Here is an 18,142-nt window from a genome sequence, read left to right on the forward strand (position 1 = left end):
AGTTTGGATTATCACAGAAGTATATATCCTAGGGTGTATGATAATAGACAGCTTGAGACAAGCAGTTTTTCCTTGTTTATATGTACTTATGAATAGATAGATGGTCTGAAGAACTATAGTTTTAACCTGGCTAAATGGAAGTCAAAGCTGTTTGTAGAAGCCTTTCCCTTCTCCCTGCTGTTTGAGGAATTCTCAGTTTGCAGGAACTTTTCACTTCCCCCTGCCTCTTGCCCCCTGGGGATCCTATCAGGCCCTCAAAAGTGTCAGAGATTCACAGAATGTGGCATTTAAGATTATTTATTATTAAAAAATCTTTTAACTACAAGAAATTTCTGCTTCTGAAAGTAAACCCCATTCCACTTCAAAGATGAACATCAGTACCTCCATGTGGAATTGCTTTGACTGTGGAAAGCTAGCCATTGTGTAAGAAATGACCTAACTTTATCTAAAGACAAAATGCTGTCCAAAATGGACAAATGGACATAAGATAGTTAACTGCTAAGCTATGCAAAGAAAGTGTAGACTATTCATTTATTTTTTATTAGATATTTTCTTCATTTACATCTCAAGTGCTAGCCCCAAAGTACACTATACCCTTCCCCTGCCCTGATCCCAAACTCACCCACTTCCATTTCCTGGCCCTGGCATTCCCCTGTACTGGGACATATGATCTTCGCAAGACCAAGGGCCTCTCCTCCCATTGATGGTTGACTAGGCCATCCTCTGTTACATATGCAACTAGAGACACAGCTCCGGGGTACTGGTTAGTTCATATTGTTGTTCCACCTACAGGGTTGCATACCCCTTTAGCTTCTTTGGTACTATCTCCAGCTCCTTCACTGGGGACCCTGTGTTCCATCCAATAGATGATTGTGAGCATCCACTTCTGTATTGGCTACTCATTGTAATTCCTTATTCATCTAATGTCTGTCAGATGGTCTACGCAAGAAGGTATTAGATAGATGCTTCAACATAAGGAATATTGGGGACTGTCCATGCGGTAAGCTATCTTTGCCATATCTATGACTTTAATTTAACTTGAATTACTGTAATTTATTTATTAAATTAATTAACTACTTCCTTATGACATTTATCCTTGTGCCTGTGACTGAGATATCTTCATAGCTTGTTCCCTACATCTTTGTTTAAGATTTGTAATTAATAATCTATCTGAAAGATGCCCTCTGTTTTGAAATAAGAAGTATGTTTCACTCTCTGAATATATTCCATTCCTTTTTTCTTCTTTATTCTATGAAAGTATGAGGCTTTATATTCATAAGAGAAAGCTGTTTTCTTCATAACTAAATCAGTGCTGGGTATATAGTAGATAATAAATGTCATATGGATGGATGGATACATGAGTAAACTTAATTTTCTAATTAGTGTTATTTATCTTCAGATGAAAGAATTCTTCCAAAAATGGTATGCTCTAGTTTATATATATTCTAGAGATTCAGATTTTCTGTTTATAATTAAACTATAGAGTGGCATACTGTGTATTAGTATAATGGGTGACCACATTTTGCTTGATTGATCTATATTATTTTCATTATTGATAGAAAAAAAACCACCATGGCCAAATGTACTTGACCTCATTTCACATAAATTGTGTTAAAGGCTGAAGCTTATAATCCAACCAATAAGTTTTCAGAACTCATACAATGTCTCTATTATATACTGTTGCTCTTTCAGAATCTTTCAATTTCAATAATCGCCTGTGGAAGAAGACATTAACATTTGAGGCCTGAATGAAACATTAGCAACATAATTTTTAAATTTTAAAGGAACTTAAAATATTTGTTCTACTCTAATTATTATAAAACGGAGACAGAAGGTATAATTAATTCACATGTTGACAAAGGAGTATGGATATACTTTTCAAATTATTTGAAGTAGATCAGTGATTCTGGAGTATGTTTAGAAATGACCTGGGATCTTGTTAAACTGGAGATTCTGATTCTACAGATGAGACTTAGGACAAAAACTTCTGCACTTTCCAGCAAGTTATCAGGTGACTCATATGATTCTGGTTCTAGGACTACCTTGATATGTACAGACATCATATCAGCATCATGGGGTGAAATAATAAAGGCAATATTATATCAAATTGCAATGTAAAATTAAAACCAGGAATTTGGCATCATGCATGTTATGATGTGCACTGCTTGGAAATTCAGCTCAAATTCAGTTCAAAAATCACAAGTGTCTACATAATTCCATTAAACATTCAATATGTTATTTACTTTCTTAATTTGTGAGAAAATGCTACACTTATTTGTTCATAATCACATTTTCTCTATCCCCTACTTCATATTGTATCTAATTCATGATTGAAACAGGAAATATTTGGGGTGGGGGAAGAGATCGTGTTTGTGAAGATATTTTTCTCTCCAAAGTGTTGATGATAATTCATAATGATTTTTCATGTTATATCTTGTGTTTAATCCCAGACACTATTCACATCTCTCCTCCTGCTGATTATGTGAACCATAACATAGCTTCCTCCTTACTGATTTGCTTTCATTTTTCCCTTAACTCTCACAAAGGTTTTAGTTTCCCTCCGCATGTCATAAGCACAATGATCTGAGAGGTTGATGGATCTTGCTGTGCTTATCTTTTTTAGTCCTCATGGAAGCATCAGTAAATCTCTTCTGCTCTCTACAGGTTGCATTTTTTTCCATTCAAATTAATTAGTTTATTCATGTAGGAGAGGAATCTTCTGCTGTCCCCATGCCTGTTGTCCCCTTGTGCTTCCACAGCTGGAAGCTTCATCCTTTTCTTCTCTCACCTCCTACCATCCTTAGAGAATTATGTCAGAAAATCCAAACAAAACAAAACAAAACAAAAAACCATTTAGCTTATTTTATCAGATTTCTAGCTCAAGAATATCGGCATGCACTATCTTATTTCATTTTGAAAGCAGTGGTGCTTTATTTTCTCATTTGGATCCCCCAAAGTAGTGTTAGAGTCTTAAACTGGAAAAATATCAGCCTAGTGATAATCAGATCTTTATGACCATACATGTCTTAACAGATGTCTGTGTCAGCTTCCACAGAGTCAATTTATGGCCACAGAAGTTGAGATTTGTAGAGGTAAGAAATCATGAAAGAAAGTATCAAATAATATTGATAAAAGAGGAAACAGAATGTGGAGATAATTATTTGTATTTATTGACTGCTATTTCTTGATAAGTATATTTTTCAATGTTCTAATTGAATAAACAAAATTTCAAATATTATGCAGATTACTCTGGTCATGTTCCCCAGCCCTCATAAAAAGACATTCCAATATATTTTTAAAAAATCAGTGAAAAATTGGGTAACTATGTAGTAACCAATAAAAATTATATATTAAACTAATATTGTGCAGTTAAGAAATAATTAGCCTCATGTAAGTTCTCTTATTTATGACTATCATTGTTCATTATGCTTTGTAGTAGTTTTGCTTCAAGGAGTACATTTTAAATACCACATCACAACCAATGTGTTTTAAAGATATATATGTAAATGCTTTGTGACTCTTACATAATTCAGGAAAGTAAGTAACATGGAAGCGAAGTATATTTCTCCAAATCAAATAAATAAGCATCAAAGAGAAAGCTTATCCTTTAGATAAAGTGGATTCAAATTTAAGTAAAGTAAATATTAGAGCAAGTTGTTGTCTTCATTTTTCATTTTTCTTCTTCTCGGGGCTGGCAGTAATTATCAATGGTTTATGAAATACCTTCTCCTAGATACAAACTGTAGAAGGATTATATATTTGATTTTGAAAAGTAACTCATAAGTTCAAAGCAAAAACAACCTTACTATTAAAGAACATAAAATGGAACTATACAATTGTATATAATGTAAGTGCATGAGTAAAATAGGAGAGTATATGGATACACTAATTCCTTCCTTGTCTATGATCCCTTTATTATATATATATATATATATGCCTCGCTATTACATAGCTTTGTCCTGTCTTTTCCTTACACAAAGCCTTTTTGTAGCATAAAAATGAATTTAGTCTATGTGATGGACTGAATTGGAATCATCTCCAAACTCTCCAGTCCTATGAGCCTTTGGGTTGTCCAATGAGTCACACTGTCCCTATTTTAGGACTCTTGTTTTAGCTGTTGCCACTGGTCATGTTCGCTAATTCCTCATCCCTTCTTATTTAAATCTCAAGATAAAGGGATCAACTATTAAAGTCTTCCTTAGATCACAAACATATAAACATAGTTTAAACATTCAATGATTCCTTAGCTTAGCCCTTTGTAATATCTTTGTATATAGTCTTAGTAGTTATTTTCATCATGATCTTTATTTATTGGATATCAGCTACTGTAGAATACAACAAGGTTCATGACAACTACAGTTTTCTACCTCCCGTGATAATTCAAGGTTCTTTATTATGTTTAATTCCATTGGGGGAAATGAAGCACCTCAAGATTGTTAGTTAATATTTGTAACTGAAGATAGAAAGGGACATGGGAAATATACTTACTTAGAAACATTCATGCATTTATATTTGTTTGCCAAAAGAAATGCAATATTATTGCAAGAAATTGTTACATGCTATAAATGGTTCCATAGTAATGTTTCATTTTTAAAACTATAAAATATTCTATAAAACCTATTGTTCCTAAAAATATTGCACTCCCCAGTTTTTAATAATCATCCTCAATGTTGAGCCATAAAAAATCCCCAAAACATTCCCTAAAAACGAGAGAGTGGGGGGTTGATGTTGTTGTTGTTGTTGTTGTCATTTTTGTTGTCTTTCCTTCTGCTACTGTTATTTCTAATTGTAGCTAAGTAGTAATATTGTTAGTTTAGTTTTCAAATGATCCAGTGAAGAGGAGATAAACATTTAGGAAAATGATATATTAAAATACATGGAATTGGAGAAAGAGGAACACTACTCCATTGCTGGTGGGATTGCAAACTGGTAAAACCACTCTGGAAATCAATCTGGAGCATACTAGGAAAATTGAAAAGACCCAGCAATACCACTCTTGGGAATATACCCCAAATTGTGCCACCATGATACAGGGGCATGTGTTCCACTATGTTCATAGTGGCCTTATTTGTGACATCCAGAAGCTAGAAACAATCCAGATGTCCTATGACATAAGAATATATACAGAAAATGTGGTTTATTACATAATAGAATACTACTCAGCAACTAAGAACTAAGAAAACATGACTTTTGCAGGCAAATGAATGGAACTAGAAAACATCATCCTAAGTGAGGTAATGCAGAACCAAAAGGTCATGCAAGGTATGTACTCATGAATAAGTGGTTTTTAGCCATATATATATATATATACATATATATATATTACAGAAAATATAACTCAAAAAGGTCAACAAGCTGAAGTGTCCAAGTAAGGGATGCCTCAGTCCTATTTGGGAGAGAGAAGAAAGCAACCTCAAGGGGGGGAGGAGGGACCCCTAAGTGAAAGGGGATGGGGGGGTTGGAGAGGGGAACATGATGGTGTGTGTGGGGGGGGGAGACTGAAGCCCTGAGGGCCAACAGAAAGAATGGAAACAGGCAACCTCAGGTTGTGGGGACCCTCCAGAATTCACCAGAGACCTGGGAAATGAGAGATTCTCAGGACTCAAAGGGAGAAATCTTATATGAAATGCCCAACAGTAGGAGAAGGGAATATAGAGCCCACCTCCAGCAGAAACTCAGGGTATCAAGTTAGGGATGGGTTGCCATTTCATAGTCACATTTCTGACCCATAATTGTTCCTGCCTGAAAGAATTACAGGGATGTAAATGGAAAGGAGCCTGAGGAAAAGAAGGTCCAGTTACAGGCCCAAAGTGGGACCCAGCTTAACGGGAGGTCCCAAGGCCTGACACTGTTACTGAGGCTATGGAGTGCTCATAAAAAGGGACCTATCAAGACTGCTCTCCAAAAGACCCAACAAGCAGCTGAAAGAGTTAGGTGCAGATATTTGTACCCAATCAATGGGCAGAAGTAGCTGACCACTGTTGTTGAATTAGGTAAGGCTGAAAGAAGCTGAGAAGGATGATCCTGTATGAGGACCAGCATTCTCAATTAATCTGGACCCCCAATATCTCTCAAACACTGGACCACCAATCAAGCAGCACACACCAGCTGATATGAGGCCCCCGGCACATATACAGCAAAGGACTGCCAGATCTGTGTTCAATCAGAGGTGATGTACCTTACCTTCAAGAAACTGGAGGCCCCAGGGAGATTAGAGGTCAGGTGGGGTGGGAGTGGTAGGGGTGGGGACATCCATATGGAGACAGGGTGGGAAGATCTATGGGATATATAACAGTTAGAGGGTGGACAGGATGGGGTAGATAAAATCTGGAGTGTAAAAAAAATTTAAAAAGTAAATTTTAAAAAATAAAGTACATGGAGTATTAATTTCAGGTTGAATTTACATTTTTATGCAAGTCAGTCTCAAATTCATTAATTAATTAGGAATAGCATATATCACATTATTTTCCACTTGCAGAAAAGAAAAATGAAGAAAGAGTACATAATAGAAAAATATGGGGCTGGTGAGATGGCTCAGTGGGTAAGAGCACCCGACTGCTCTTCCGAAGGTCTAGAGTTCAAATCCCAGCAACCACATGGTGGCTCACAACCATCCGTAACGAGATCTGGCGCCCTCTTCTGGAGTGTCTGAAGACAGCTACAGTGTACTTACATATAATAAATAAATAAATCTTTAAAAAAAAAATATGTGAATTCATTGGGCCTGTAGTAAATAGGAGAGGTTTTGATTTTGTTTTTGTTTTAAGGGAATCTATTTTGAGATTATCATGGTAAAGTTGCAAATAGAATCCCTACCTTAAAGAATGTGGGCATTTGACTAACATGTGACAGCTCTGTGTCTTCTGATTTATGATGACAAATATGTGGAATAAAAATATTTTTCCTAGCTGGGCGTGGTGGCGCATGCTATTAATCCCAACACTTGGGAGGCAGAGGCAGGCGGATTTCTGAGTTCGAGGCCAGCCTGGTCTACAAAGTGAGTGTCAGGACAGCCAGGGCTACACAGAGAAACCCTGTCTCACAAAACCAAAAAAAAAAAAAAAAAAAAAATTTCCTGTGGAGATTTATGGAAAGCTGGCTCAATAATTAAAATAAGACACTATAATTTTCACTTCTAGGGATAGTTAAAATAATTACAATGATAATAACAGGGAAATCATGTAAATGTATATGTATTAGTATATTCTGATGTGAAATATAGATATAGTTGTGAAAATCCTCTTTTATAATTTATGCCTTACTTTGCTTTCAAAACATGTGAGCTTAAAAATGTGTTCTCTCTCTCTCCTTGTTGCTGCACTATAATTTAGTACTGGCACAACAATCCTCCCAGCATATCTAATGAGTTTCTTGGTCCTATTTTAAAGCGTTAAATCTTCATAAATAATAGCTAAGTAAACTTAAGGCACTTTCATAATTTCTTTGGCTTAATATATTCAAATCCACAGTTGGTACTTCATTTCTTTTCATTTAAAAATAAATCTATCTTGTCTTGCTAGGCTCTACATGGATACACACACCTAACATTATAAATCAAAGCAACACATCCAGAATGAGGAAATCTGTTTGTTACCTTTGTGAGAAACAGGCCATTTTCAGAAATGTCTCAAAATCTCTTTCTTTCAATAAGTCAATATAAATTCTTAAACTGATTAATAGCTACTCTTTGAGTAAGTATTTTCATATACAATTGAGAAACTTTTCCCCATGAGTATATTGATAAAGAGACGAGTAATACTTTGACCACTTATTTCTCCTTCAGAAGAGATTTTTTTTGGTCATCCATTACTATGAAGGATTTTATGCACATGAGATTTCCTATGTTTCTATGACTGCTACATTCACAATCTAAATTTCATAGAAAGCAATACAATATTAGTTGTGACAAAATTTTGACAATTCTCAGAAGCTTATATCTGTAGATAATAAATTCCCTACCTAGCATTTCTACTTCAGTTGCTATAGTGCAAATAGTCATGTAATTGACATGAAAATTTTCCATAACATTTCAGAAAATCAAAATAATAACAAGAAAACTGAAACAGGTCTGTTTCTTAAGTTGTTCCTTGAAGGCTTGAAGTTCCTTTTTCTTTCTTTTTTATTAGATATTTTCTTCATTCCTCATTTACATTTCAAATGCTAGCCCCTGTCCTAGCTTCCTCTCTGAAAGTCCCCTTTACCCTCCCCCACCCTGCTCCCCAACCCACCCATTCCCTCAACCTGGCCCTGGCATTCCCCTGTACTGGGGCATATGATCTTCACAAGACCAAGGGGCCTCTCCAACTAGGCCATCCTTTGCCACATATGCAACTAGAGACACAAGCTGAAGTTCCTAATGGCTCAACGTTTAAAAGTAATTGCTGGTACTCTCGTGGACAGCTAGGGCTCAGTTCCCAGGGCCCCCATAGTAGCCACAGCCATATGTAACTCAGAGACTGCCATATCCGGGGATCCATCCCATAATCAGCTTCCAAACGCTGACACCAATGCATACACTAGCAAGATTTTGCTGAAAGGACCCAGATATAGCTGTCTCTTGTGAGACAATGCCGGGGCCTAGCAAACACAGAAGTGGATGCTCACAGTCAGCTATTGGATGGATCACAGGGCCCCCAATGGAGGAGATAGAGAAAGTACCCAAGGAGCTAAAGGGATCTGCAACCCTATAGGTGGAACAACATTATGAACTAATCAGTACCCCGGAGCTCTTGACTCTAGCTGCATATGTATCAAAAGATGGCCTAGTCGGCCATCACTGGAAAGAGAGGCCCATTGGATTTGCAAACTTTATATGCCCCAGTACAGGGGAATACCAGGGCCAAAAAGTGGGAGTGGGTGGGTAGGGGAGTGGGGGGCGAGTGTATTGGGGACCTTTGGGATAGCATTGGAAGTGTAGATGAGGAAAATACCTAATAAAAATTAAAAAAAAAAACAGTTCTCTACTAGTTCTAATGGTTCTATCACCCCCTGCTACCTTCCACAAACATCAAATAAATACCCTGTGCATATAAACTCATACAAACACTAACATACATAAAATAAACATAAGTAACCACATAGAAATACATTTTTCAATGATGGAATGCCAGTTTGTTGCTCATCATCACCCCGTGTCCTGGCTTTCTAATTCTTAGCTTTCAAATCTGGGACAAATGTCTGAGGTACCTATGAGATATATGTCAAAATAGATTCTGATCACCAGGTTATCCCTGCATCCCTCAGTTGCTACATTTTACAAGGTCCTCCTGGATGGCATACCCCTTCCCCTTTTCTGAACTCTCTAACCCACAGGGCTGAGCTGCTCTTTTCTATAGAATCCAGACATTTTGGTTACCTGCTTTCTTTGTACCACTGGGTCTCCTGACTGCTACACCTGTCCTCACAACTCAGTTTCATCATGTCTACTCTAAACTTTCCCAACTGTCTCTGCTTCTGGCAAAGCTCTCCCCTTTATCTTCAATAAACTTCCTCTCCACCACATCTGTGAGTAGTCATGTCCTTTCCTTTCCCTTTCTCTCTTTCTCTTTCTTTCTTTCTTTCTTTCTTTCTTTCTTTCTTTCTTTCTTTCTTTCTTTCTTTCTTTCTTTCTTTCTTTCTTTCTTTCTTTCTTTCTTCCTTCCTTCCTTCCTTCCTTCCTTCCTTCCTTCCTTCCTTCCTTTCTTTCTTTTTTCTTTCATTTACTAATTGACTAAAATTTCTGGCATGTCATAATAAAACTGTAATTAATTATAAACAAACAAGGGTTCACTTGAAGCAGTGAATAGAGGTTCCCACTTATAACCCTAGCTACTTTTGAGTTTGAAGCTGAAGACTGTAATCTCAAGTTCAAATTGGGCTTCATTACAAGTCCAAGGATAGACTGGGAAATTTACTCAGATCTATCCTGTCACAAAAATGCAGAGATTTTGCTCAATAGTAAAGTACTTGCCTAGTATGTATTTTACTATGTTGAATGTGCGCTCATGCATGCACAGACACACAGACACACATGCGGACAATCCTACACACACAGGAGCATGTGTTGCACACACACAAATACATACAAAACTTACTTGCTTTGTTTTTCCATGCTAGCTACCCTGAGACATTCCCATCTTGAATTTAGGAGATTCATTTGTTCTTGCACTTCAGTTTCTTCATCTTCTGATAATTTCCCTTTTCCAACTAGTTGACTTCCTAACTGTAGAACATTACCAACAAGTCCTTGATGAGATGTCAGGTCCATCATGAACCCCTGACAAGAAGAAATTAATGATTGTAGTCAACAATTGAGGAAATCATTGGGAGTTTGAATTTTATTAGTTGCAATTCTAAACCTTTGTCTGATTTAAATATATATTCTTCTTAAGCATATCTTAGTTTTTATATCATGGAATTATATATCATTTTAAACATGAATTAGAGAAAATCATCATCTTTGAACAATTTGTGAGGTAGAATATGCTAGTTGGAGCACTTTTGGGTGGAATATTTAATAAACAGCTCATAGGAAGACTTGCAGAAAGGCTATATAAGCAGGAAATAGAAACACATGCTTATTATCACAGTCAAACCCAGGGTCAGCCTCGGTTACAGAGTTTGTATCAGGCCTTCCAGAGATACATAAAAGATCTATCTCAAGTAGGGGAAGGAAAGAGGAAGAATTTGAGCAAATGTATAATCTGAGGAAATCTCTCCCGCTGAGGATCCTTCAAGGTGTTACCACACAAGTACTCATGGTGTATCTTCGAGTTGTTATGCATGATGATATTTAGGTGCTCTGGAATGGACTTCAGAATGAGGGATCAGTTTTTCCCTGATACAAAGAAAAATGTTGGACGTTTATTCTTCTAGGAGTCATTGCAAATCCACTAGCAATACCTCAGAAACTTGTTCTCCAAAACAGAACTACAAATATCGTTTGTAAAAATGTCATTTGTTAACATCTCAAAATTAACCCACAAACATATTTGCACTTGTCTTACTTTTTTTTTTCAGAATAACTGACAAAAATGACTTATTCTTGTAAATCATGTGCTTTAGCTTCAGAAGTCAGTGTTTTCTTTTACCTCATGAGCATGAAACTGTTCTTTCACTTCTTCAACATCATTTGAAATCTCTCCTTGTGCTCGCAATGTATCCTCTGCAGAAAGAAGCCATGAGAGTACTTCTTCTAAAGCAGTTTGGTAACTATCCAGATTTACTTCGGTCTCCATCAATGAACTGCCAAGTGACTTGTCTCTGGGAGCTTCCAAATGCTGAAAAATAAAATAAAATTGGTGTTATAAAATTAGTGGTTTTGAAACTATTTCAATATATGAAATGAGAGATGGAATGAAATGTTTAAAATGTGAGGAATATCTACTTTTATTATCATGAAAAGTAAACATATAAAATAGTGAACCTATATTTTAACTTCCTCATGATGACACACACACAAATTCCCAAATGACTGCTGAAATACACACCAAGTTAACATTTTGTTAAAGGTTGTCTCTATCACATGAAAGAGTGAGGCAGTGCATCATCTTTTTGTTGAATATTAAATGCTGTGAAATGGCATTCATGAGTTATTTTCTCATATATATGTGTATATATATATATATATATATATATATATATATATATATGTGTGTGTGTGTGTGTGTGTGTGAGATATGTGTGCATTTACTTGTAAATTACTAGAATTATATATGCACACTTTTGCAATGTCTTTGAAGATGTCACAAATAATGAGACATTTCCAAAACATTTAAAGTAATTATCAGGTACTTATGTATAAGGATATATGAAAATAATTAAAAAAAATCCTTGAAGACAAATCTGAAGATCCCAACAGTTTACCACTTTTACCAAGTATTTAATATATAAGACAACAATTTAAATATGGAATATTATAAGAGAAATATGCTCTATCCAATTTAAATAGACTGATATTAAGCAAGATGTCAAACCATTTTCTTAGACTATCTGTTAGGACACTAAAGCTAAGAAAAGAAAAGTGGTTTTAAGTACTCATAACTTTAAAGATAGAATCTAGTCATCTGGGAAGTGGCTGGGAGAAGTTTATCACAAACTGACCTCATAAACCTTAATCACGCCAGGCAGTGGTGGAGCACGCCTTTAATCCCAGCACTTGGGAAGCAGAGGCAGGTGGATTTCTGAGTTCGAGGCCAGCCTGGTCTACAGAGTGAGTTCCAGGACAGCCAGGGCTACACAGAGAAACCCTGTCCCACCCCTTACCCCGCAAAAACTTTAATCACTATTCTGTTAAAAAGGCACATAAGAAAAACCAAAGAGGTGAAGTGGATATATACTGTGCAAAGGGATTCTGCTACAGAGGCTGGAGTGTGCTGCATGGAAGTGACTTGCCCCCACCTATATTATAGGCAAAGTAATTTACAACACAAAATAATGGCTTCTAAACATGGAATATCTTGGTAGATTCTGCTGTTATACAATTGATACATAATTACAGGGATGCTCTCCTGAAATAACCTTTTTGCAGTTAACCCAGTGAAATAATAACAACAAAAACCTAAATATACAGAATGTCTACATATTCTTTTTTAAATCAAGTGAATGAAAAGTAGGTTCCTGTACTTCAAAAACTTGACGAAAAATCCTGAAACATGTTTCACCCAAAAGTATGAGTTATAGACAAATATCTGATAGAGTGAAGCATAAAAATAAGCCTTAGCTCTTGGGTACTTTTTTATAAACTGCCATCTTTAATTTTGATTTGACACTTACTGTGGAGATTATTTTGAGAGGAAAGGGGACAATACACCAAGGAGTTGCATTTAAGTACCAAACCTTATAGAAGTTGTCTTGCCTTTGAGGGCTCCTATATAAATAGCCATTCTTGTACTTATGCTTTATTTTGGGGAGTGAAACTGGGTACTTTTTCCTTATAAAAATAGCCTTCTTCTGTCAGTCCCTTATACAGAGGAAACAAATACAATACCTATGAATCTATCACAGCAACAACTACTGTCATCTGTAGTTTAACATGAATGATTATGGGTACTGACCATGACCTTCATTGCTGAGACAAGATTCCTAAGTGAGTCAACTACTTATGCCAAAATTGATTACACACTAAAGAAATGTAAAACAATACAGAGTCATTTTTTGAAACAATCAGTTAAATGAAGATGAAGAGAATTTGAATTTGTACTTAGCATGAAGTAAAAAAAAAAAAAAAAAAAACAACAGGGTTAATTTTGCGCTTCCACATGCTAATAGTAATACAATCCATAGGAAGATGGTAGCTACAAAATACAAAATGCATAAACTGGTAAGTTTGAACTCCATTTGCTTTCCTAACTAAAATTGCAGGGTATAATATAAACCTTGATTGACTGTAATGCTAAGTAGTAAATAAACAATATGTCAAGTTTTTAAAGCACTGATATGATGTTTAACCTAGTATAAGAGACATAAATTATGTTATAATTGTTAAGAAGTTTGTATAGATACAGCTTTAAAACTTTCACCTAGCCCTGAAGTTACTGTATTATCCAAATGGCCAGATTTTAGGGGTCACAGTATCAATGTAGAAAAAATGAACCTATAAAACTGAAAGGAATAGGTATTAATTTAAGTCAGTTCTTTTTGTGGATATAGTTTTCAACTTAACTAAGAACTGATTAAAAATTTTAAAGAACTACAAATCTTATATTCTAAGAATTATCTGTAAATGATGAACTTATAAAAGAATTATTATTTCAATAACAAAACTTTATTTTACCATTTGTGCAAATTGTTTAAATATTCAAAAGTATTTTATGCTTTACTGGTATTCGCAGAATTACATTTAGGGACAAAATTTAAAGTTATATGCTTTTGAAATGCCTTTAGAAGGTGTACCTAAGTTTCATGTGTTTAGCAAATTGTATCTTATATCTTGGGTATCCTAAGTTTTGGGCTAATATCCACTTATCAGTGAATACATATTGTGTGAGTTCTTTTGTGATTGGGTTACCTCACTCAAGATGATGCCCTCCAGGTCCATCCATTTGGCTAGGAATTTCATAAATTCATTCTTTTTAATAGCTGAGTAGTACTCCATTGTGTAAATGTACCATAATTTCTGTATCCATTCCTCTGTTGAGGGACATCTGGGTTCTTTCCAGCTTCTGGCTATTATAAATAGGGCTGCTATGAACATAGTGGAGCATGTGTCCTTTTTACCGGTTGGGAAATCTTCTGGATATATGCCCAGGAGAGGTATTGCTGGATCCTCCGGTAGTACTATGTCAAATTTTCTGAGGAACCGCCAAACTGATTTCCAGAGTGGTTGTACAAGCTTGCAATCCCACCAACAATGGAGGAGTGTTCCTCTTTCTCCACATCCTCGCCAGCATCTGCTGTCACCTGAATTTTTGATCTTAGCCATTCTGACTGGTGTGAGGTGGAATCTCAGGGTTGTTTTGATTTGCATTTCCCTGATGATTAAGGATGTTGAACATTTTTTCAGGTGCTTCTCTGCCATTCTGTATTCCTCAGGTGAGAATTCTTTGTTCAGTTCTGAGCCCCATTTTTTAATGGGGTTATTTGACTTTCTGGAGTCCACCTTCTTGAGTTCTTTATATATATTGGATATTAGTCCCTTATCTGATTTAGGATAGGTGAAGATCCTTTCCCAATCTGTTGGTGGTTTTTTTGTCTTATTGATGGTGTCTTTTGCCTTGCAGAAGCTTTGCAGTTTCATGAGGTCCCACTTGTCAATTCTCGATCTTACAGCACAAGCCATTGCTGTTCTATTCAAGAATATTTCCCCTGTGCCCATATCTTCAAGGCTTTTCCCCACTTTCTCCTCTATAAGTTTCAGTGTCTCTGGTTTTATGTGAAGTTCCTTGATCCACTTAGACTTGACCTTAGTACAATTTGCTAAATGCATGAAACTCAAGAAGAATGAAGACCAAAGTGTGGACACTGTGCCCCTTCTTAGAATTGGGAACAAAACACCCAGGGAAGGAGTTAGAGAGACAAAGTTCATAGCTGTGATGAAAGGATGGACCATTTAGAGACTGCCGTATCCAGGGATCCATCCCATAATCAGCTTCTAAACGCTGACACCATTGCATACACTAGCAAGATTTTGCTGAAAGGACCCAAATATAGCTGTCTCTTGTGAGACGATGCCGGGCCCTAGCCAACACAGGAGTGGATGCTCACAGTCAGCTATTGGATGTATCACAGGGCTCCCAATGGAGAAGCTAGAGAAAGTACCCAAGGAGCTAAAGGGATATGCAACCCTATTGTTGGAACAACATGATGTACTAACCAGAACCCTGGAGCTCTTGTCTCTAGCTGCATATGTATCGAAAGATGGCCTAGTCGGCCATCACTGGAAAGAGAGGCCCATTGGACTTTCAAACTTTATATGCCCCAATATAGGGGAATGCCAGGGCCAAAAGAATGGGAATGGGTGGGTAGGGAAGTGGGGGGCGCTATGGGGGACTTTTGGGATAGCATTGGAAATGTAATTGAGGAAAATATGTAATAAAAATATTAAAAATTAAAAAAAAGAAGGTGTACCTAAAACTAAGTATAGTTTAGAAAGCTATCTTTTGGTTATTCAAACTAATAAAAATCTTCAAGTACCTACACAGACACAGAGAGAACAGAATCAACAAATCACAAAGCATTAGGAAAACTGGTCAGCTTTGGCAGTGTTCCCAAGTTCAAAACTCAAAATGAAATAATATACTATACTAACATGGTTAAAATACTTTCTTTGTTTTATTACATTTTGAAACTGTTTATTCTTAGTTTTTTAAAAGAATCTGTCATAATTATTTTATATGATCTAAGTCAATACATGTATTATGAAATTTTTGTGTATTGCATAATTTTTTTATCCCTCTGTTAAGAATTATTTTAGACCTAAAGGATTGTGGATGGATAAACAAGTATCATTATTAGTCAAGGACAGAAGCGCAACTTGTAGGAAACACAATTTGTATCTGGAGATATTCTTGACCCATTTCCTTCTGTTTCTGTTTCCTTCTGTTTAATGTGGAACATGAAAACCAGGGTTTAATTGAAGTATAAAATGATTGTAGAAATGATTCATGAGAAATTAATCTATCATAAAACATTTTACATATCTATTATTCTAATGCTATCAATAAATAGCTAGTTTTAAAAATACTTGTGCTTACATATAGTTCAATGAGGATTTAGGAATAAAACATAATCTGATGTTATGACAACAATAAAATAACAGCTACTATGTATATACTAGCAATAACAACAGCTGTTGTTATTTCTTGACCACTTAGTGTCAATTAATTTGCCAACCATTTAATGTGCATTATAACTTTTTTCATTTTTTCATTGTCTTTCTGTTTTTATTATTCTGATTTTCTTTTCTATTATTAGATAATTTCTTTATTTACATTTCAAATGCCATCCTGAAAGTCCCCTATACCCTCCCAGCTCCCTGCTCCCCAACCCACCCACTCCCACTTCCTGGCCCTGGCATTCCCCTGTACTGAGGCATAAAATCTTTTCTCATAGCAAAATATCAGGATGAGAAAGAGTAGGATGAGGAAATGGCAGCAGCAAAATTACCTAACTGGCTTATGGTCTAAAAGGTAACTGGCTGTTCTTAATTTAAAATTAGTATTTTTTTGATATCAAGAAAACATATATACCCACAATCTGATAAATATTCCTGAATGAAGAAAATAAATTTAAAAATCTGTGAATGAATACCTTTACAAAATATTCTAATAGAAATTCTGAATAATAATGTGTACATGTATGTAGCTTTCCTACAAATACAGAGTTGATGGCTTTCAAGCCACTAAGAAAATAACTGCATTCTAGTGTATGATATAATCACAAATCAAGAATATAATCAAAATTATGTTTTATAGTCACAGTCACTGAAATCACACTGAGAAAGATGTGAAGAGGTACAATATCTAGCCTAGATATAGGTATATATCTTCCAATGCTGAGACAAGAGATTTGAACAAAGATTAAAGCTTAGAAGTTATGTGACATGTCAACAACTCAAATTCTACATGTTTTATTAAAGCAATTATTGCTTTCAGTGTTTGTTTGACAACAATGCACACTGAAAACTTCCTCATAAAAATATTTTTGTATGATTAGTATCCTCTATTTAATAAGAAAAAAGTAATCTCTTTTATGTATATGTTCATATTTAAAGAGTGCATTTTATTTTTAAATTGTATTGAAATTCTATAAACAGGATGTTCTATAGTCAAAAGTATCAGTCAAGATATCTAGAAACCCTGAACAATGCAAAGAATGTTATTCTTCTAATGCCTGTTCTACTCTGTATCTCGGGTATTAATACGTTTAGGAGACTTTTGACATTCTAGGATATAAATCACCTTTTCTCCCCTTTGCTTGCAGATGTGACTTGTGATCATTTACTGACTAATGGGATAGAAGGTATGAGAATCAGTGAGTCATAAAAGGAATGAATATGGCCTCCTCTTTGTCTTTTCATCATTTTCAAATGCCCAAATCAAGCATGGTGATCCTTGATCAGAGATGTAAAGGTAATATCCTAGTGTATTACAGAACAGAAGACAAAGTAGACATTGGGTTCCTGGATTAGCAATGATATAAACATTTTTAAGTACACAGAGTTTAAGAAAAAATATTTCTGAAAGAGAAAGAAACTGGGTTCTGACCTAACCCATCATTATGTTTCATTAATGGAAGAAAATGTATGACCCATCTAAAATATTGAATATAATATGTTTGTAGGAGTTGAGATTTCAATAAAGAATATATTTGAAAAAACTCACATAATATTTAAGAGTGAAATTCTAACCATAAAATTAGGTATTTTCTGATATCATTGTCTCATTTTCATACTCTTAATGAGGTAAGTCATTTTACTTCATAATATTTAAGTCTTTATGTCATCTCTCCTCTTTTCCATATGTGTACATGTGTGTTTGGGTAAGTGTTCATGTGTTAATTTGTAATAATGAATAAAAACAGTAAAATAAAGATTAGTAATAGGAAAATACAATGGTTACAATGTGAGTTTATATAATATTAATGGTATTAATGTGCTCTAAGTATCATCCTGTATACCTTTTTCTGATGAAGATGTAAAATTATATACTGTTTACTTGATGAG

At 35.4% G+C, this 18,142-nt stretch overlaps 1 protein-coding gene across 3 annotated transcripts in view; it reads right to left on the bottom strand.

Moving 5' to 3' along the window:
• Positions 1-18,142, bottom strand: part of Dmd (dystrophin) — a 2,436,643-nt gene that overhangs the window by 1,590,265 nt on the left and 828,236 nt on the right. For all 3 annotated transcript variants that reach the window (XM_085838134.1, XM_085838135.1, XM_029473188.1), the window contains exons 10-11: positions 11,070-11,258; positions 10,074-10,255 (exon numbers count right to left, since the gene is read on the bottom strand). In XM_085838134.1, coding sequence (XP_085694260.1) covers positions 10,074-10,255; positions 11,070-11,258 — 371 coding nt within the window. The remainder of the gene's footprint in view (positions 1-10,073; positions 10,256-11,069; positions 11,259-18,142) is intronic.

The sequence above is a fragment of the Mus caroli genome, unplaced genomic scaffold, assembly GCF_978045245.1.
Source record: "Mus caroli unplaced genomic scaffold, Mus_caroli_1 scaffold_5, whole genome shotgun sequence".
NCBI classification, from domain to species: Eukaryota; Metazoa; Chordata; class Mammalia; order Rodentia; family Muridae; genus Mus; species Mus caroli.